The 23585-nt window shown below is 38.3% G+C and overlaps 1 protein-coding gene across 1 annotated transcript in view; it reads left to right on the plus strand.

The window, feature by feature from the left end:
- Positions 1 to 2257: 2257 nt before the first annotated feature.
- LOC118488259 overlaps positions 2258 to 23585 on the plus strand; it is a 94283-nt gene continuing 72955 nt past the window's right edge. Inside the window, exon 1 of the mRNA XM_035985533.1 lies at positions 2258 to 2452. Coding sequence (XP_035841426.1) covers positions 2258 to 2452 — 195 coding nt within the window. The remainder of the gene's footprint in view (positions 2453 to 23585) is intronic.

Genomic DNA, 23585 nt, shown 5'->3' on the forward strand with positions numbered 1-23585 from the left:
ATTTGGTCCAATCATTATTTGAGCTTTGGGATTATTGATTCAATAGAAATTATTCAGAGATTTAATCATTTGCATGTTACTTGGATTTTATCAGCACATGTGACCACAATTGTATTTGTCAGACATTGTAAAAAAAAAAAGGATTAAATGTTTGCATTGGGACTACACACACGTGAAGCTCATTTATCAGCCCATTAAACTTTACGAGGTAGCAGTCAGCTCACATTAGTTCACGAGAAATCAGATGTGATATTGTGTTGATCAAATTAAAAATGGTTTAGTTTGTCAGCCCACTATATTCTCGGCCCAAGTTCAATTTTTTTTTTTTAATCAATCTCAAAGCATAACAATTCACAAGAGATGGTTCAGTCCATTTGTATTCAAACTCGTTTCAGTTCGTGTGGTTTTGTCAGGTCATTGGAAAAGGTCATTTGAATTTGATCCGGGTCATAGCAGTCCGCACAGCGTGTCAACCTTCAGTTCACAAAGAATACTCATCAGTTTGAGTATCAGTCTTATTCTGTTATTTGATAAAATTTTAAACTGATTGTGTTTTGTTTTGTTTGTTGTCAGGTGTTTTACGAGGTGAACTAGTTCGTTTGAAAGCTTGTTTGAGAAATTCTTCAATATCAAAACATGGATACTGAGTTCTACAACGCATGCAACACCGTCTAGTCTAGCTGCAGTTGTTCAAGCTATGAATTTAGAAAATGAGATGGGAACCACCCAGAAACCCTCGAAATTGATGAGTATCGAAGAATACTACGGGTGGAAAGACAGATTCGAGAACTGGGTTCAGGCAAACCATCATAGGTCGTGGGAATGTGTTCTGAAGAAATACGTGTTGCCTCGAACAGAATTGCGGGTTATCAAAGAGTTATCAGAATTCACAGATCAAGAACGGGTTATGTACAAAGCTGAGAAAATGATGATCAGTCTTCTTCAGCATGCAATCAAAGAAGACATATTCATACTGCTTCAGCACAACAAAACTGCAAAATCAATCTGGGATGCACTTCAAGTCAAGTTTGAAGGTAGCGAGAATATGATAAAAAGCAAAAAGGCGCTGTTAAAGAAAGAGTTTGATCTGTTCAGCAGTCTACCGGGTGAAGACACGAAGAAGCTGATAGAACGATACTGCCACCTAGTGCGATCAATGTCAATGCTCAGTATTACCAAAGATCGTGAAGAGTGGGTGGATAAGCTAGCTGATGCACTTCCACAGAAGGAGTGGGGAACATATCTGATGATTCTGAAAAACACGGGTGTTTATGATGGGTTAACGATTTCTCAGTTTATCGAGAAGATCGAGAGTCAGGATCTGGAACAGCAGAAGATAGCCAGGATGAACAGTCCGAGTGGTCAACAGGATGTGAAGATGTACTACAAGGGTAGCATTCCAGTTCCAGAATCTGAGAGAATTCCGAAAATCCAAACTGCATTCAGTGCTGGGGATTCATCAGAAAAGGCTGATCAGGGATCTAACAAAAGCAGTAGTAGGTTCTCATCATTTCCGAGTGTAAATCCTAAAGAGTCAAATTCAAGTTTTTAGTCACAAAGCACAAAAACGGGAAATGGATATGTGATTCAGTGTAATATCGCACTAAATCTTCCAGAAGGCCAAAGTTTTTCAGAAGACACTGCTAAAGACCACATGGCTCTACTTGGTTCTGTATTGTTATCTTATGAGGGTCTAGTAGCTGGTCGGATCGGAAATCCTATGCTCACCAAAGAGGATTACGACCAAATAGACGCCGAAGAGATGGAATTAATGGATATCAAATGGTGTCTTGCAAGTATTCTTCGACGTGCTGAAAAGTTCAAAACAATCACCGGGAGAAATGACTTTCTTGATGCTCATGTATCTACTTTAGGTTTTGATAAATCTAAAGTTACTTGTTTTCGATGCAGGGAGAAAGGCCATTTCAAACGGGAATGCAAGAATAGAGAAGCTAGCGGTGCTCAGAATCCATTTGGTAAAGACGATTACTACCGGAAAGCCATTTATCAGCAGGTTGGTCAATCACAAGATTCACAGACGGCTCATGGTAGGAAGATTGAGGATTCAAAGAGAGCATGTTTAGTAGATTTCAGCTGGAGCAACTACATATCATCTGACAGCAAAGCTTGTATAGTTGATCAAGATGATGAAAGACTACCTGAAGGATTTAGCTAGGATATGTTCGTTGATGAAAAAGGAGAGTATAAAGCCTTCATTGCCAAGATTGTCAGAGAGCCAGACATGTTTGCTACCTGGATGAAGTCTATTGGAGAGATAGTGAAAAGTGTGGAGGAGCAGTCTGTTACATCTGAAGAAAGCTCAGAAAGTGCTGATGAAGGTCTACAGAGTTCGGATGAGAGTGCACAGAATGATGTTACTTCGGAAAAGGAAGTTGTATTTGATCAAACATCGTCTGATTCGGGTGTATCAGATGTTGATTCTGAAAAATCTGTACAATTTGATCAATCACCAGTTGATAGTAGTAGTGATGATGAGGAAGAAAAACATATAAATGTTGCAAAAGCTCATCTTTCTCCTGAAAGTTTTCATTTCTGTTTTGCAGATCGCTTGGAGAAACTGAAGGAGAAAAGAGCTGCTAAAGAACAACAAAAGAAATCTGAAGATGATGTTCAAAATGTTGAAAGTGTTGCTGAGAAGATTACCGAAGTTGAGAAAGTAATTGAAACTGAGAAGGTGAAAGAAGAAGAAAAGGTGATTGAAGTTGTGAAAACAATCGAGGTTGAGAAGATTGTTGAAGTTGTCAAGCCTTGCACAAAGTGTTTGGAAGCTTGCAAGGAATGTGTAGCAAAAGATGACATAATAGCTAAAAGTTTGAAGCTGAATGTTTGAAGCTGAAAGTTTGAAGCTGAAAGTTTGAAAAGGGTTTAGTTTGAAGCTGAAAGTTTGAAGAGGGTTTAGTTTGAAGGGTTCCGTTTGAAGAGGTTATGTTAGTTTCAAACGGAAGGGTCCCTCCTATATATACCCTTCAAACTTTCATCATTTGTAACTTTCCGGCTTGTGCAACGAAGTGCTGCCGAAGTGTTGTCAGGTTGTAAAACGTCTTTATATCAATCATACAATAGTTTATAGTGTGAATCTTTCTGAATTGAACTCTACACGTCTGTTTCTGCCTTTCGTTTAGAGATAAACTCTTCTGATCGACTCGTTCGGGTCTGAAATCGATCCTACAAGTGGTATCAGAGCTATCATGATGACAAAGCAGAAAGCTATCAACTTTTACATCAAAGAAAGTGCTAAGTGGAAGCAAGAGTTGGAGACAGAAAAGATCGAGAATGAGAGAATTAGACGTTTGTTACAAAGTTATTCTAGTTCTGATTATCTCATTGATCGTATTTACCCAACTATTGTAGGAATGGAAGCTTTTCAAGACGAGAAGCAAAAAAAGAAGAACGATTGTGGTAAGAAACCGAATGTTAGCTATAACAAGTGTCCGCCTCCAATTTGGGAAGGGTATTCTCCTAGAAAACCAAATGAGCAGCAACTTGAGAAAGCAGTCAATATAAAGCTAAAAACCGACACAACTGATGTTTTACCAGATAACATTGATGTCACGTTTACCTCGTCCGATACTAATCATGAGTCTGAGTTAATTAAAAAGGTGGTCGATGAGGTGTTGGATACTGATGAGGAGTCCGAGTCAAAATCTGAGTCTAGGGGTCAAATTCGTCTATCAACAGTCAAAATTTGTCAGTTAAACGGTCTTACAGTATAGATTTTTTATTATCGAAAGCAAGTTTGAATGATAAAACATTTGAAGTTGTATACACTTTAAATGATTCGGACAAATTATACTATGACAACGAATTTCCAATAAGAAGTGTTCGCTTTGACATGATCAAAAAGGTTTTCAAAATGACAGAAATCAATATTTCTGAAATAAAAGATTTAAATCTTACTGAAAAACCTAAAAAGTACACTTCAAGAGTTCAACAACGTCTAAACAAGAAAAAGGGTTACAATTCTAGTTCTGGTTTTCAAAAGAAACCTAACCAAAATCGTAGCTACAAAAAGAAAGGATTAGGCTTTGTTCCACCAGAAAACTATAAAAATGATAAAAATTCTAAAACAAAAACAGAATTTGTGTCAGGTGGAAGCTCAGAAGATGAACATAAGAAACCATTCTGGAGACAGTCAAATCAAGGGTTTCTTGCTGAAAGAAAGAAGAATGGAACTGAAGTGTTTTATCAAAGAGAGACTCGAACCTGTTACAAGTGCAATGAAGCTGGTCACATTGCATGGAACTGGTCGACAAATGCAAAAACAAAACAGGGAGTTTCTCAGAAATTAAAAGAAAAATTTGTTGATGTTGAACCACCAACCAATAGACTTAAAATTTTTGAAAATTCAAAATATGAGGTTGGTGAGTGTTCGAAGAAGAATTTTTACAAAAAGAAAGAAAAAGACAACCAAGTGTGGGTTGTTAAAAAGAATGATGAAAATGTCGGCGATGAATCTGGTTCCACAAAGCCAGAAGAGCCACAGGTTGAGGAGAAAATTTCAGTGAATGATGATGAATTTCCATCACTGAAATTTGAAGAAGTTAAAAAGAAAATTGGAAAAGTTGATATTTCAAAACAGTTTTACACTGAGAAAAAAGAATTTGATGTCGAGAAAACATTTAATGGAAGTGTAAAGAAAATGTTTGGGAAAATGTTGAATGGGAAAGCGAAGGGGGTTAAAGACTTTTACGCAACTAAAAAGGCAACATACAACCCCACTGTGCAAGAGTTGAAATCCATCGAGTCTGAAAAGACTTAGATGGAAGTCTGTTTTCCATAAAGTCTTAGGACTACGCCGGAGATCCCAAGTTTATATGGTGGATCAGGAATCGGCATCATTCTAGTGTTTAAAAAGTTTGTTTGAAAATTTTTGAATAAAATTTGAATGATCGCAGGTGAAAGGACTACGCCGGAGCTTCCAGGTTGGTAATTGAGAAGCAGGAATCAGCATCTTTCTGACTAATTCTACAAGTGGTAAAGAGATTTTTGTAGATGTCTCATTCCCACAGGAAAACCTACAAGTGATATTCTTTGGGTTTACCTACAAGTGGTATTTGTTGACTATACTTTGAAGAGATTATGTTTACAAGTGAATCAGAGGATTCTGATCTGTAAATGATAAATCAGGGACATTAAGTTGTACTTGATTTACTATGCATATGAGATTGATAAACAAGATGATGAACCATATCCCCATGTATCACAAGTGGTAAACTTAAAAGTGGTAAAAACAAACTCATTTTCCGGAAAAATCATTTTGATTAAAACAAACTTAAGTGTTTTGAAATCTAAATAAGAAAATGGTTTGTTGAAAGGGGGAGTTCAGATTGTTTATGCCTAGTGAATGGAGATTTTATGTGATTCGATGTCAGTTGTCAAGTTTCTGTACAGTTTGTTTTACTTTTTATTTTTCAAATGGGTCAAGAGTCTAGTAGTTTTCAAATTTCTTTAATGTGTTTGCATTTTAGGGGTAGTAGAAAATTTCAGAAAATCCAAAAACATTAGAAAATTTGAAGAAGCCAAAAACATGATAAAAACCAAAAATGAGTTTGTTGTGAAAAAGAGGAGATGATAGTACATCAGTGGACTATCACAACATGCTAAAGATTTGGAAAGTTTAAAAGTGATAAACAATCTTACTACGGACGTGTCAGTAGATTTTTACACAGTTAGTAAATTGTGAAGAGATATAAACCTAAATTTCAAACTTGCTTATTCTGTGGGTAACAACATCTTGGATATATAGGTAAGCCCTGAAATCTTGTTTGAAAGGTCCCTTATTCTGAGATACTAGGTCTTTATGCTCAGTGATATCTGGGGTATTATCCCAGGACTTCTGCTGTATGGAAGTACTGACCTAGTCCCCGGATAATACTTTCTGCAAAAGCTTTGAAATATAAGCGTCGCCCTCAGCAAGTTGATGAAACAATAAAATTGATAGTCACTGCTGTTGTAACAAAAGATCCTCTAAAGGGGACACACCAAAAGTCGAAGCCGTCATCTCTCTGCGTATACGGAAGTATCGACCTGAGCTCTCACGGCCCTCGCAATTAACCCCTTTAAAGATATCATCTGTGGTATACTCACCTGTAAGACTGAATATTGGGATCTGGATACGGGAGTATATTCAAGTAGTGGGACACACAGATAAGTTTAAGTTCTTAAAACATTAATATCGTATCTCAGATCAATTGAACTTTGTGTGAAAATTTTAGTGGACCGATATACTGACGATCTAGGTAAATTGTTTAGAACTGAAAATGTAATACAGCTAACGGTGTTAGTGACATGTCTCATAAACTGATATGATCCTCTTACACGAACTCACAAAAATATGTTTGTAAATATTTCATTTTCTGCATTTTCTTTCCAAAATAGTGTTAGTTTCTTTCTTTCAGAAAATTCAAAAAGATTTTCGACAAACTGATATTGAAAAGCTGATTTTCAAAATTCCAAGTGCTAGACATGATGATCTTGTTGTGAGGGGGAGTGTATATTGAACAATCAAATGTATTGTGAAAATCAACAAGTGGTTCATTATGTGTGAATATTTTGAGGAAGAGTTATTTGAAAGGGAGTTAGTGTTGGTGTACTCAAGTTGTTAAATTTAGAAATCTTATTGCTGGGTTAAGAATATGTGCAGGAATAGTCAGGTTTTGATTTTGAACTTGAAGATAGAGTGCCAGGTTCCGATACCTGAAGACTTTGTAATTTCAATATGCCAGACTGCGATCCCAGCATATAGAAAGGGGGAGTCTGAAGACATCCGAGTAAGATTGTTCGTGGGGATTCTGTTGATGATGATGAAAAGAGAAGAGAAAGATTTGAGGATTCTTACAACGTCAAATGCTTCAAAGAGTTCGAGAGGACTGATAAAGATTGAAGATGTGAAGACTCGACACTTAAGACTCGTCAACATCTGAGGGGGAGTCTGTTGGTGCAGTCATCTGTCGTCTTCATCTTATATCGAGTCTCGGTTTACTACACTTGAAGCTAAAAGTTTGAAGCAGAAAGTTTGAAGCTGAAAGTTTGAAGCTGAAAGTTTGAAGCTGAAAGTTTGAAAAGGGTTTAGTTTGAAGCTGAAAGTTTGAAGAGGGTTTAGTTTGAAGGGTTCCGTTTGAAGAGGTTATGTTAGTTTCAAACGGAAGGGTCCCTCCTATATATACCCTTCAAACTTTCATCATTTGTAACTTTCCGGCTTGTGCAACGAAGTGCTGCCGAAGTGTTGTCAGGTTGTAAAACGTCTTTATATCAATCATACAACAGTTTATAGTGTGAATCTTGCTGAATTGAACTCTATACGTCTGTTTCCGCCTTTCGTGTAGAGATAAACTCTTCTGATCGACTCGTTCGGGTCTGAAATCGATCCTACAGGGGAAGACTAGGATGATTACTTGCTTACATTGTTATCACATACATGCTTAATTGCTGATTAGTGATAAACGTGCATATGTGGAAACTGTTTGCATACGCTAACTGATAGTGATTACTATGGAAATACATACTATGACTACCATGCACCGATACACATGACGCCTTGATCAAAAAGCGGGTTGTCAAACACTGATGACCCTATGGCCGCCGCCACAAATAATGAGACTGCACCTGCGCCGGAGATATTTACGTCGGACACTGAGAGTGATCTCGATATGCTGACCAAGGGCAAGGACGACTTACAACAGTCCGCGCTACCAGAATTTGGGGATGATTTATCCTTGCTGAAGGCTTCTCTAACAAGAATCCTCCTGTTACTTCTATTCCAGTCCATGACCACTTCATCACTGGTCATTCCGGTAGTGTACACACAATGGCTCCAATCCTTGACAATACGCATCATGTGGACCTTTCCTTCCAAAGGGTGGCTACTCGTCGAATAGTCAATGACGTTGACATGACTATTGATGGTGCTCCTGACGACATCCATGGTGATGGAAAGTTAGACGAGAACGTTATTATAAATTTCACATATAAGACCCCTGTTATCAGGCTATCCTCTGCGCCTAGAATACACTCGATTTTAGACTCCATTGAGTCTGTGACATTTACAGCCTCATAGATGGTCGGATTACAACCTTCTACTACTGACACAGACGACGACGCCGTTATCACTGCTGCACTATCACTTGCTCGAGGCACCACACGACCCAGGGACTGCCCCTGAGCTAGCCTCTGCACCTTTGTGGGACAGCTTGATGTTGCACCTGCTGGTCCTGCACCCTTGATTGATCATGACCCTATTTCCTTTTGGTTTACCAGACATTGCACCCCTTATATCTGACCAAGTACCTGCACCTGACGATCCCCTTATTGGTTGAGACGTTTGTTTTTGCACTCGTAACCGATGATGATTGCTCCTTCTCTCCTATGGAGACCGACGTCCATTGCATCAGCATGCCTATCGCTTTCTCTTAGGACTTACCCACACCATAGAAAGGTACTCCTGGACGGCACCCGCATAACGATCCCTATTGCTGCTGCAACATTTTCTATGACCTCACAGGCCGCACCGTTGCTACTTTCAACCCTACAGCGCTGGACAAGCCATTTCGATGGTCCCTATAATACACTATGCTAATTGTAGACCCTTACCATCCCTCACACTATGGAGACTACACAACTACAGTTTGAGGATATGAGTCGCAGAACGTTGGAGCTTGAGTTGACACCACGTCCTCCACCCTGTCTATTGCCAGTATACTTTGATCCTCCACATTCATCACTGTCTCCTTTGGCACACTCACCTGCTTCTATTACACCTTCTTGGTTATTAAGGCTCGTTTCTTTACTGTCAAGCGGCAGACCGGTTAATTACTTCGACGTATATACAAGCTCGAGGAGGAGTTCACGCATGTTAACGATTTACTTTTCTTTCCCCTCCACCTCAGTCACCAATATAATTGATTCTGGATTTTGCGGATTGCATTACATTTGGGTAAAGACACTAATGATAATTCGGGATTGTGGAGACTTTTAAAGACCACTTCAGACTACGTGATTTTGATACACTGATATACTTGTTGGGCAAGGGTAGGGTGACCTTGTTTCCCCCTTGATGTGATACATTTTGAAAGACGATACAATTGTGGTCGGAGAATAATGAGAGCCCAACCATCATAAAACATGCGACAATACTTTGTGGCCAATGACCAGCGAAAGCTCAGACGCTATGTCTTCGTTAAGCACGTTATTGATCTATATGTGTGTGCTATAATTTTAACGCTACGTGCTTACTTGCTATCCTCTCATTAAACATAATGACCAAATTTCTTGGTTATGCTATGATTATGTTATTGCTTGATTGGTTAGTATGATAACCTATTATGTGTATGTACGTATGACCACTAAACAACTAAACGCGTCCCCTAAACAAATATAACCTGACTTAACTAATCTTCTTCTGAGAAGATGTCGGCACAAGGGAACGTCGATGCCAACAACCTTCCGCCAACAACAGCGGCAGAACTACAAGTGCGCATCTCACGGGCCATTGCACAGCTCGAGGCCCTTCGCTCTGAACACAGCGAAGGCTGCACCTACAAGCAACTCTTAGACCACAAACCTCGGGAATTTGACGGCACTAGGGGTGCCTTAGTGTAGGATCGTTATACGACCTGACGAGTCGATCAGAAGAGTGCTTAGACTAAATCAGAGGCGGAATTCATTGATTAGGTCTTCGTGTAGCTTGATTTCACTATTTAACGTCTCGTTTATTGATTTGCTGACAAATTACAAGTTCCGGAGACAAACTGGCAGGGCTTCGCCTTTACATGCACACACACACAACTGCTACTGATCCGCTCATAATGACCCCTATATATAGGCTTATGGGTTCGCTTATATGGACATGTCCATATAAGCGGACCTATCATCAGTCATATAAGCGAACCTATATATGTGACAAATAAGCGGACCTCCTGATATGACCTATAAGCGGACCTATCTAATACATGATTACTCAATTTCCGTTCACTATACAATCAGCCCTAGCCTAAGACTCGAATTAAGATGTAGTCGACAGACAACTGCACCAACAGACTCCCCCTTGAATGTTGACGGAATCTTCAGTGAGAATCTTCAAACATTAACAGCTCTTCACTCTTAATCGGTCTTCTTCAGGAACTCTTCCTAGAATTATGTACCCGAATCTTTCTCTGGATCTAACTTTCATCAGACTCCCCCTATCATCATGCTGGGATCGCCGTCTGGAAATCGTTATCACCATTGAAATCAACTCCTGGCTTTATCAGTTTAAACTTCTTCTCAGGTTCTGATGTATCTCCTGGCTTTCTGTAACAACAGGATCAGAAACATGCACAACTCAAACAATCTATCTCAAACAAACATAATTGTGATTCAACTTAACGAATCAACTAATCATTTAAGAATATTCAAGAATCTTTCACATTTAACAATTTATTAAACTTTCCAAAATCTGATTAACCATTTCAAACCAATTTAACCAAACCAACTATTCATCTTGTTTAGCCTTTGAGATTTTGAATTTCAGCTCTCCAACATCAGTTGTTGAAAATCTTTTTGGATTTTTCAAACATGAATCACAAATGCAATAACATCAATTAAAATGCAAAAATGAAATATATACAAACATATTTTTGTGAGTTCGTGCAAGAGGATCATATCAGCTGCCGACTAGACACTAGCACCGTTAAGCTGTTAATTCATTTTAAGCTTTTAAACAGTTCGTGTTGATTGTCGATATTTTGATCCACTTAAATTCTCACAAAATGTTCAACTCGTTCGGGATACAGATTTAGTGTTTTTAGAACTTGAACATCTACATGTGTCCCACCTCAGTATATACTCCCGTATCCAGACCCCAGTATTCAGTCTTACAGGTAAGTATACCACAACTGATATCTGTTAAGGGGTAATGTGCGAGGGCCGTGAGAGCTCAGGTCGATACTTTCGTATACGCAGAGAGATGACGGCTTCGACTTTTAGGTGTGTCCCCTTTAGAGGATCTTTTATTACAACAACAAAGATTATCAATTTTATTGTTTAATCAGATTGCTGAGGGCGAGCTTATGTTTCAAAGCTTTTTGCAGAAAGTATTATTCGGGGACTAGGTCAGTATTTCCATACAGCAGAAGTCCCGGGATAATACCCCAGATATCATTGAGTATAAAGACCTAGTATCTCAAAATACGGGACCCTTCAAACAGGATTTCAGGGGTTACCTATATATCCTGGAGGTGTTCCCCACGTAGACGCAAGTGAAATTTATGTTTATATCCCAAACTGATCTACTAATTCTGTGAAAACCTACCGGCACATCTTTAGCGAGACTGCTTAATTGCATTTATACATTACAAATCTTTAGCGTACTGTGCCAGTCTAGCTGATGTACTATCATTTCCTCTTATTCGCACCAAAACTCATTTTTAATTTTTCAATGTTTTTGACATTTTCAAATTTTCTAATTTTTTAAATTTTTACTCCCCCTAAAATCAAAATATGTTTCAATTTTGATTTTCTGGGAAAATTTGAAACAAACTGTACAAAATTTGACAACTTGATATCGAATTGCTTCGATTCGCCATCCACTTGACGTAAACAATCAGAACTCCCCCTCTCAACAAACTATTTTCCCATTATGATCTCAAAACACTTAAGGTTATTTTAATCAAAATGGTTTTTCCAGAAAAATTAGTTTGTTTACCAAACATTTGTAGGTTCGGGGTTACTCATCACATTGTTTTCTTCAGACACATGACAGATTTTACAATTTCAGTTTCAAAACCCAAACAACATTTGTAGAAAATCAAGTACAACTTAATGTCCCTGATTTACCACATTTGAGGCGAAAAATCACCAAAGTGAAATTTCTCAAGAAATATGCCGATTCATGTTCCACGCTTACCAACCTGGGAACTCCGGCAAGTCAGGTTTTTCATTTAAACAGATTCACCCAAGCCTGACGGTCCTTGTGTGATTTCGAATTCTTATTCAACAATGGTGGAAAATTTGCATCATCCATTGTTAAATCTGAATTCTCCTTTTTTACCTCAACCACTGGCTCCTCTGGTTTTGACGAACCAGAATCATTGCCTGAGTGTGGCTTGTCTGACTTAGATGAGCCAGATTCATCGCCGACACCTTTCATCTTCTTCTTTTCCTCTTTCGTCCTCAGATTTGTATCTGATGAATTCATCTTGCTTGACTTTGCAGCCGAGGAAGCTGATTCATCAGAACTCTTATTCTTTCCAACGGATGAACCCGAGGACAAAATCTTCTCCAAATACTCTCTAGCCTTCTTTCTCTTCTTTCTCAGCCTGTCTTTTTGCCCCTGTGAAAGTTTAACTTTCTTTTCCTGACTTGTCTGATCTTGAACTTTAGGTTTTAGAACCTTCTGTTCATGGGGCTTGACTTTGACTGGAATCTTTGCCGATTTCTGAGAATTAGCCCTCAATCTTTCATTCGATCGCCTTGGGCAATCTCTGGCAATGTGACCTTTGATCTGACAATTGTAGCATCTTCTGGTCTCATAACTCCAATTCCGGCAGTTAACAGCAATGTGTCCTTGATAACCGCATCGGTAACACACTCTGTTATCGTACCGTATACCACCTTCACACTAAACGCTCAGATCATAGCATTGTCTGGCTTGGTGATATTCCTTCCTCATGTTTGCTGGATTTGGCTTTTGAGCACTGTGGTCTGACCTGCACCACTTATTACCAACATTTTTTGAAATTTCATTTTTTACTTTTTGTAATTTTTTATTACGATTGGATGATCGATCTGATGAACTTTTATTATCTTTTTGTTTCTATTCCACTTTCTTCTTCAAAGGTCTTTGTTTAGAACATTCACCTTTTTCAGTCGATTGTAGAACAGTTTTCTGAAATTTTTCTTTTAATTTTAAAAACAATTTTTGTTTTTCTAATTTTTCATTTACATCATCAGATTTCTCATTGCAATCTTCAACTTTGACATTGTCAAAGTTTGTGACATTGTCACTTATTGGAACTGAATTGATGGGTTTTGGACAGGGAAAATTCAAACTGTCTGATGTAGTCACAAAACCTATCAATTTCTTCTCAAGTTCATCAATCTTGCTTCTGAAATTCTCAGCTTCTTTTTCAAGCTGAGATATTCTACCAAGATGAGACTTGATTGAATTTTCATTCTCAATTTTCATGTTTTCAAGAACAGACTTTTCATTCTCCAGAACTTTTATCTGTTCTTGAAATTTTGTCTCATTAGCTTTCAGATTTTTGTTCTCAAGCTTTATCCAGAAATATTCATTTTCTGAGGATTTCTTGTTGCTTTCAAAGTCTCTTTCTAACTCTTCAATTTTCTTTCTAGCCAATTCACCTTCCTTTTCCAACTTTATAATTTTCTGAAGATGGGAATTTATCAATTTTTGCTTTTCAATGTTGTTTTGACTAAAAACCTTTCTCCCATCTTCAAGAATTTTCACTTGATTTTGAAATTCTTTTTCACTTCTTGTTTTTTCAATTTCAAAACCTTTAACTTTCTCTTCAAAAACTTTTTCTTTTTCTTTCAACTTCTTGTTTTCAAATGTCAAACTGTTCAAGTTATTTAACAGTTTGTCATTTTCGGCTTTCAACGTCTCACAATTTCCCTGCAACATAAGAATCTGTTTAACATCAACTTGCTTCTCGTCTTTCAATTTCTTGACTTCCGATGTCAAACTTTCCGCATCCTTCACGAGTTTGTCATTGTCAGTCTTAACGTTGACACATTTGAAGCACACTGATTCAGAACTTGAAGATTCAAATTCTACAGATTCCTTAGTATTTGAAATATCTTTTGTTTCCATCTTGTATGTTCCTGCACAAAAGAGTTTAACAAAATCAAAAGGATTCATATTTTCATCAATATAACATTTCCTTTTAATATCATATTTCAGAATACTCTTTGTTGCAAGAAACCCACTAATTCTTTTATCAATTTCAGTAAGTACATCCAACTCCAATTTATTTAAATTCTTTTCCATTTCGTTCAAAAAATCCCTCCTTTTCTTATCTTCCTTACGAAACTCTGCATTAACCTCATTAAAGAACTGATGTGGATAAAGCTCTTGAAAAAATCTTGCTTTTTTAGCTCAACCATAAATCCATCCCATTTAGCAGGTAATGCAGTTGTCAATTTCGATATTTGTTCATCATTTGACATTCTAATACCCTTTCTCCACAAATTGTCCGTTAAAATTTTAAATCGTGTTTCCATCTCGTTCAACGTTTCATCCTTTTGACATATGAAATGCTCAAAACTTTTAACCCAAATGTCCAAACTCACATTTCTATAATTGGTATCTACAGCTCTCATATACCAATTATTCAAGCTTTCAAGCTTATTGTTTTCTTGTTCATCAAAAACCATTTCCATTTTAATCACAACGGTGAATTTTACACACAGCAGGTCAGAAAAGCAGATCTGACAAAGGACCAAATAAGCGAACCAACTTTGTAACAATAAGCGAACCAGAATCAGTCCAATAAGCGGACTAGATAACCAACACTATAAGCGAACCAGAAGCAAAACCCTAAGAGCGAACCAGATCAACCACCAATGAGCGAACTAGAAAACATCCTCTTGAGCGAACCTGATCACAACCTTTTGAGTGAACCTCACTAAAATGTATCCTCAAGCGAACCTGATGAGCGGATCTCTAACAAACAGGTGCCTATGAGCGGATCTCAAGAGCGAACCAGTCAAAAACATGATTTCGAGCAGACCTGATGTAATTTTGGAGCGGATCTGCTGAAAATGTGTCCGAATAAGCGAACTTAAATGGTCACAAAAGCGGATCTACTTAACTGTCCGAAAAAGCGAACCTACGTTCGAAGCTGTTTTGACCCATTTTTAGTCCGTAATTTAGTCCGAAACTTTCAAGGGTTTGTCTATGTCCAGTAACACACAACCAGTGAGATTTTGAACCAATTTTAACCGGTAAAACTCCCTGAACTGATGAAAGAAGGTGTAGAAAACAGAATTTTGAGCGAAAATCGAGCTAAACGGTAAGAACTCTTCCTCCTGAGCTCTGATACCACATGTAGGATCGTTATACGACCTGACGAGTCGATCAGAAGAGTGCTTAGACTAAATCAGAGGCGGAATTCATTGATTAGGTCTTCGTGTAGCTTGATTTCACTATTTAACGTCTCATTTATTGATTTGCTGACAAATTACAAGTTCCGGAGACACACTGGCAGGGCTTAGCCTTTACATGCGCACACACACAACTGCTACTGATCCGCTCATAATGACCCCTATATATAGGCTTATGGGTTCGCTTATATGGACATGTCCATATAAGCGGACCTATCATCAGTCATATAAGCGAACCTATATATGTGACAAATAAGCGGACCTCCTGATATGACCTATAAGCGGACCTATCTAATACATGATTACTCAATTTCCGTTCACTATACAATCAGCCCTAGCCTAAGATTCGAACTAAGATGTAGTCGACAGACAACTGCACCAACACTTAGCCTTCGTACGCTGGGTTGAGAAAACGGATTCTGTCTTAAGATTGAGCAAATGTGCCCCAGGGCACCAGGTCACATACATAGCTGGGCTACTTGTAGATGGGGCTCTATCATGGTGGAACCTTCAGGTTCAGACAATGGGCGAGACTGCTGTGAACACTTTGACGTGGGACGAACTGAAAGAACTAATGCGAAAAAGATATTGCTCGAGGGCAGAAGTCCAGATGTTGGAGACGGAATTGTGGAACTTGAAAATGGAAGGTCCAAAGATAGCCGAATATGTGCAGAGATTTGGCGAATTATCACAAGTTGTTACACGTTTGGTGGAACCGGAACCTAGGAAGATTGAACGTTTCATAGGGGGATTGGCACCTCAGATTCTAAGCCTGGTAACAACATCTAAACCTTCCACGATCACCGATGCTATCAACACAAGCGTGGCGCTCACTGAAGAAGCGATTAGACTAGGAAAATTTTCCACTACGGACGAGAAAAAGGAGACTCCTATAGAGTCATCTAGGGATAATAAAAGAAAGATCGCAAATTTCAAGAAGATTACTTAGGCAAGTAACAAGAAAAAGGCCAAAAAGGGAAAGGACTACATGGGTATTCTACCTAAGTGCGACAATTGTCTACGTTATCATGTCGGGCGATGTAAATATAGGAAATGTGATAACTGTGGGAAGAGAGGGCATCCTAAGGAAACTTGTAGGCAAGATACTGAAAGTAGGAATGGAGGCCAAGAAGGAAGCAAGAATCACGGAGGGAGCAACGACAGTGGCGATTATCCAGGCAGGACAAGTGACAGACAGAAACGTGCTCAAGGTTGTCTTAACTGTGGAAGCAAGAAGCATTTCAGAAAATACTGCCCTAAGAAGAATCAGGCACAAGGATAAAAGCTCAGTAGCAGAGCTAGGGGAGCACACCAGGAATCCAAGCGTGAAGATCGGTACGACCAATATCACTCAACGTTATGCATCTGTGTTGCCAAATACTGTTGCAAATTTTTGGTTTCGCATCTCTAGAGTTCGAGAGTGTACTTGATATGGTAGCACATAAGTTAGATAACGTGCACTCGATGGGACTAGCTAGGTGAAGCTTGTGGAAGTCAACACAGCGACTAGAAACGACAAGATAGAACCCGGAGAGCGTGAATTTACGCTTGATCTACTGCCAGTTGAGTTGGAAAGCTTCGACAAGGTAATTGGGATGGATCAACTGCCGAGTGTTCGAGCGGAGATTGATAACCGCATCACAATGGCAAACGAAGAAACGACCGGGGCTTATGAAGCAGGATACACCCCTACAAATTACTAATTGCGGGGAGGCACAAAAGTTGTTGCGTATAGGATGTGTTGTTTTCTTGGCTCATGTCGGGGACAAGGGAGCTGAAGAACCAAAAACTCGAAGATATTCCTGTGATAAGGAAATATCTTGAAGTCTTCCCTGAAGACTTGCTAGAGTTATCCCCTCAACGACAAGACGAATCTTCGCATTGATATGATTCCAGGCGCCGCGCCTGTAGTCGATGCACTTTAGCGACTTACACCTTCGGAGAGGAAAGAATTAGCAGTGCAACCTCAGAAGTTGATAGAGAAGGAAGATAACAGACCAACATTCCCTTTTGGGTAACCCAAATTCTGCTCGTCAAGAAGGAGGACGCAATTTTCAAATAGGCATCAACTATCACGAGCCGAACGAGCTAACCCACAAGAGTTTGTAACTCTTGCTGAGAATTAACGAATTTCTTACTTAACTAACTGTGAGGATCCAACTACTATTACACGACTGATTGATGATCGAGTGTCGTTAGCGATGAATTCAGGAAGAAAGTATACCGGGGAAATCGTGGGACAATAACTTGTTTTTAGACACACACAAGATGATGTTTCCTACTCAATGCACAAAACCGAGTTACACAGAATACGAAACTTTGAGGATCTAGAAAACATATGCTTAGGACCCTTAGGAACCCCAGGTCCAAACTTGTAAAGGTTGTTACTTAGACACCATATCTGTTAACTCAATCGAACACCATTAACCTGACATATATGCCATTTCAGTTAGCAAAATAGAAAGTACTCGAAATTCTTTCGTTAACACCTTCACTTTTGCTTCTGGCCAAGTGGATGTTTGCATCCCTACTCCCCTTAAAGTAGTTGCATCGCTTTGATTTTCTTCGCTAAGAGCGAACACACATTTGCTTCGATACTTAGTCATTACCTCATACTCATTGTTTCATCACTTGAAAACTCACATGTTACGCGTGCACCATCTGCTACGCATACGGTTTCATTTCGAACGCTTCATTGAAATCCAAATATTATGTTGCTAAATCTAACTACTGGTCTATGATTCGAAGGGCCTACATTATTGTAACGGTTGACTCTTTGCTATCAAGTCAACACACTTTCTCGAAAACTTCTTTTGTTTCAAGATACATTCATGGTTTATTCTTGTAACCATGCTGAGATTTCCCTTGTTGATACATACGTTTATTGGTGAGTTACACTGAAACTAAGTTCAATTGTTTAAACTTATCCATTTCACATGTTTGATTTGAGACGCAATATGATGTATTGGGAGCATCATATTCAAATATTCTTGCAAAAGTTCTTTCATTACGAGTCGTAGTAGATTCGGTTGAACTACGACTCCACTAAATCGTTTGATTGGTTTCAATACCTTGCGGTGATATCTTCACAACATTGAGCTTGCGCTAAGTTGGTTACTCACTTCATATACGGATTTAAATTATTTATTTGCTCTAAATCCGTCTCGTTTATCACAATTAAAGCACTCTCAACACAGTTGTGTGTTAAGGCAATGGTACATAGATTCATTCCATAACACAATGTACCACTTAACGATTTTTTCATTGACTAATCGAATACCTTGCGGTATTTAATACTTTTTCACCTTCGATCATGAACAGTGGCTCTTTGATATTCTTTGTTCAACTGGAAACTTTACGACATTGTGTAAATCAAACCTTCGGGTTGCCTTCGTACACTTTCATTTGATTTCAGGCACGGTAAACTTGTTTAGTCACCATCATTATTGAATCTCGTCATTACGACACCCTGTGGTGTCATTATCTTATGTTAATCATGGTCAACTGTTACATATACTTTTGTTGACTTGTCATTTAAACATTTCTGATGCAACAACGAATCAAGACCGTGATACACCAAAATTCGCTTGTATTCCATTTCCTTGTACCTACGAAACTTAAGAGTGCCAACACACTAAACCTTTCCGTTCATTTAGTCGGGAGATTTACAGATCACTTTACTACTACTTTTGGGTTATTGATTTTGAGTTTATATAGCTGATGCTACGGTTGTGAAAACTCGTTGACATATTGTGACCGACTATCTAAGTATCCTAATGGACAAGACTCCTCTTTTGTGGAACCCCTGTTAACTGGATTACACTAGACTATACGTCGATACGTCTTGTACCCTCGACACCAAATGATAAAAACACATACCTTTTTAACCATTGGATTCGTAATGTTATATGGATATTCTTGGACTCACTTAATGTGAATAAGGTTTGATTCGATTTGGTGATTATCTACCTCGGTACTATTCATATACATACATGCATAACGAAACCCTAAGGAGTTAAGGTAGTACAAATTTCGAGGACGAAATTTTCTTAACGGGGGGAGAATGTGACAACCCTCACAATTACAGGTACTGTACAATTAATTAATTCTAATTATGTGCTTAATGACTGTTCTTGATAACAACTGACACTTTAAACTGCTTACTGATTTATGTTACAAACATACATGTGCATCACTTTACATACAGTCACTCCATTTATTTCATACAGACTCTTAGTGACAGACCCGATGCACAAAACACAGTTAGCACCGTGAGCGGATAACTCAGACACATGCTGACAATGCTAGCACATAGACATACACTATATTGAGGCCAGTATGAGCCAGGGATAGGGTACTACACCAGTATGGAGTGTAGGGAAGTGAGGACCATAAGACTGTGTCACTAGGTGATAGTTTGAGTGCCGGAAAGTGCCTAAAACTCGTTTTAAGTACAAACTTCTGCATTTTCAGTAACAATTCAGCTTTTAACACACTCGTATTATACAGAGTATTGACTAAGTGGTCTTGAACGCTTTCCTAAGTGTTGGAATTAATTTCGTTACAAAAAGATGCACAAAATACACTATGCGGTACAATTAAACGCCTTAACGGAACGATACGTAACCGAACAACGAGACATTACCCGGGACACCAAAATTTTGTCAGAAATATTATTTTATCATTCTTAATTATTTACGGTCACAAAAATCCCCACACACTATAGAAACATGGCATACACCCACTATTCCAGAAAATACCCTTAACCTCCTAATTATTTACCTATTAGTTACCAAAATTTTACATATTACCCCCCCCCCAACCGAATTTCCAGCCAATAATTACCAAAATATTTTTCCAAGATTCTATTTATTGTAATCTAAATGATGGTTGGCCAAAAATCACATAATCATTGCCCTAGGTTAGTAGATGTTGGCCATGAGAGTTCCAAGGCCCTTTATAACCTCACCTCATCCATTCACTCACTCAAACTCACCCTCTCTCTCTCTCCCATTCGGTTTCCCCCAACCGAAAACACCATCACCATCACTAAATCACCTCCATCTTCTTCACATCCAAGTCCATTCAAGCTTTGAAGATCATTCATAGAAGTTGCAAGTTGGAGGACTCTCAAGAAAGCTTTGTTCAACTCCATATCACTATCATTTCTTCATCATCCTTGCACTAAGATTTCCACCCTAGCCTTGTGCTAGTAGTAAGTCCCTTCACACCATTGTTTCATCTTGTTCTTTGTTATGATATATAGTAGGATGATAATATTCAAGTAACACAAGAAATAGAACACTAAAAAGATGAACATGAAACTCTACATAAAAAAAAACCCTACATAAAAAGTTTGTATGAAGTTGAAATCAGGTTGGTTTAGGGTTGGTTAAAGCACGATTGAGGTTTGAACATTAAATCATTGATAAACCATGGTTAGGGCTTTGTTGATGCGTTTTTAGTAACTTTTACGTCGCAAACAGCAAGCTGATTTGTATTTCCAGCCAACTTCAACAGGCTGTAACTGGACCGTTTAAATCGAAAAACTGATTTTTTGAAGCCTAAAATGTGTATTTTTGAAAAACGGAACAAATGGCACTGGAATCATACTTTTTCGAGACAGTTTACTATTTTTAAGGGACTGTCTTTGGACAGCAGCTTAAGCTGCATTTTACTGCAGAAAAGGTGTGTCATATTCGGAGTCATAACTTGAAACCTGAGTAGAATAGACTCATGGAATTTTTACAGTAGTTGGTTACCGTTATCACGATGGTCCTCCAACTGGAATTTCGTCAATCGGACTTACGGTTAATTTTTAGTGAATTATTCCGTAAACTGCAATCAGAAGGTAACAAATCCGATTGCAGTCGGGCAAATAAATTTCTATAAAATATTGGTAACGAAGTGGACCCTGATATTTTTACACAATAAAATTTGGATCGTATGAGTCATTCTGTAAAAATTTGGGAATTTTTGTAAAAGGGTAACTATTTTACAAAAATCCTCGAAAACAGTCCAGTTTTGGGTGATGAAGCTGAAATAAAGTAAGTAATGCTTTGTATGTCTACATGTCGGTTTGATTATTGAAAATGAACTACGGGATATACGTAGAAGAAAATGATATGCTATGAAGCATGGACACCCCTATTTACAAAGGAGACTATGACGAAATTTTCTGAAAATCCTAACACTTGATAAATATTTTTGAGACGGGTGTTTACTAGTATACTTTAGATTTTGTTTTCGGAGATAAAACTCGTCATAATATTTATCACAAAATACAAACTATCGGAGGTTGGTTTCATACATGAATATGGTTAAATATATATTCTCTAAAAGGGACTTAAAAATATATTTCCGGCATCCCATCCTTGGGAAGGAAACGCGTATATAAGATACTTTAGAAGTATTGATACTTGAATATAGAATGAACAAATATTCCAGCACGATATATGATTAAGTTGAAATATTAATTATTTTGAAAAATAATTATCACTCGAAATAATATAAGAAACGTAACTCAAAAACATAAATACTGAGACAAGGCACGACCCGTTCGTCTAATAGACGTTAGACCATTGTAGGTAGTCGTGTTTGCTGAGGAGATTTGGGTTACAAGTACCGAAGACGCAATACAGTGACTTCATGTCCCCCTTTTCTCTTAACTGTTTTCAGTTTTACACCTCGGGGGTGAAATACATGTTATAGACATTTACAGACATTTACAGACATTTACAGACATTTATTTACATGGTATGGTTATCTTAAGGAGGGTTTTTATTACGCGAACATGTGAGTGGTGGGCATGACACTTAAGGCCATTAATCCTCGTTGTAGGACCGAGGGACATTAGTGATAGATCTATTTGGGTGTAGCGAGCCCCACTCCTGAGTCCGCTGAGTGGACCATGAGATGACCAAGTGCCCAACGCACAAATCCTCTAGGTTTGAGTCTTCCTGGATCACTTCACACTTATCATTGGCTTTGCAACCCAATAGTGGTCTCTTTTTCCTTAATTGCTACATACCAGGGATTTTCATACATACAGACATTTTTACAAAGGTTTATACATACTCACTTACACATGAACTTGCTCAACTTTTGTTGATTTTTCAAACTACATGTATTTCATGGAATTAGTAAATGGATCTGGCGGGCGATGGAGTTTTTAAGCTGCATTGTGAATAAAGATGTCATCCAAGTCATTAGGGCTTAGGAGGAGTATCTTAAACCTGGACGAGATACGTGGTCCTAAACTCGGGGTTGTTTTAAAATCTTTTGTTGAGTCTTTTTGAACTCCTTAAAACATGTTATGGTTGGTAACTTGAATTTGGTCTCGTCATTTCAGACAATTATGTTGTACTACTTTTAAACTTAAATTAATGGATGTACATCTACTGGTTTTTTCATATAGTGTTGTTATGATCATATGCAATGGTATTAAGAAGTCACACCAATAATCACGCTTCCACAAAAGTCAGGGTGTGACATGAATGCAGTTTGTATTTTCAGACTTCTCTCGGCTTCTGAAACCGGAACACTACCTTTGTAGTACATTTTTACGTCCTGTTGACCACTTGGACTGTTCATCCTAGCTATCTTCTGTTGTTCCAAATCCTGACTCTCGAGCTTTCCAATAAACTGAGAAATCATTAGCCCATCATAAACACCAGTATTCTTCAAAATCATCAAATACGTTCCCCACTCTTTCTACGGTAACGCATCAGCCAGTTTGTCTACCCACTCTTCACGATCTTTTGTAATACTCAGCATCGACATAGATTGCACCAAGTGGCAGTAACATTCAAACAGCTTCTTCGTATCCTCTCCCGGTAAGCTACTGAACAAATCAAATTCTTTCTTGAGCAACGCCTTCTTGCTCTTTATCATGTTCTCACTACCCTCAAACTTAACTTTAAGTGCATCCCAGATCGATTTTGCAGTTTTGTCGTGCTGAAGCAATATGAAGATGTCTTCTTTGATGGCTTGTTGAAGCAGACTTATCATCATCTTCTCAGCTTTGTACATAAGCCATTCTTGATCCGTGAACTCTGATAACTCTTTGAGAACTTGCAAATCTGTTCGAGGCAACACATATTTCTTCAGTATACATTCCCACGACCTGAGATGATTTGCCTGAACCTAGTTCTCGAATCTGTCTTTCCACCCGTAGTATTCTTCAATACTCATCAATTTCGGGGGCTTTTGGGTGGTTCCCGTCTCATTTTCCAAACTCATGGCTTGAGCAATGACAGTTGGAGCAGACGGAGTTGCAAACGCGTTGTAGAAGTCGTTATCCAGTTTTCAAATCACGGTTTTTCAAAAACAATCACTTTCGAGTGAAATTAACCAATTTACAGCTTCGAGCGAAATCCCAATAATCACAGGAGCGAAATCACTGATATTGTTCACAAGAGCGAAATTAGATCAAGACTTTGGAGCGAAATTAGATTCAAGACAGC

Source organism: Helianthus annuus, chromosome 1, assembly GCF_002127325.2.
Source record: "Helianthus annuus cultivar XRQ/B chromosome 1, HanXRQr2.0-SUNRISE, whole genome shotgun sequence".
Taxonomy (NCBI): domain Eukaryota; kingdom Viridiplantae; phylum Streptophyta; class Magnoliopsida; order Asterales; family Asteraceae; genus Helianthus; species Helianthus annuus.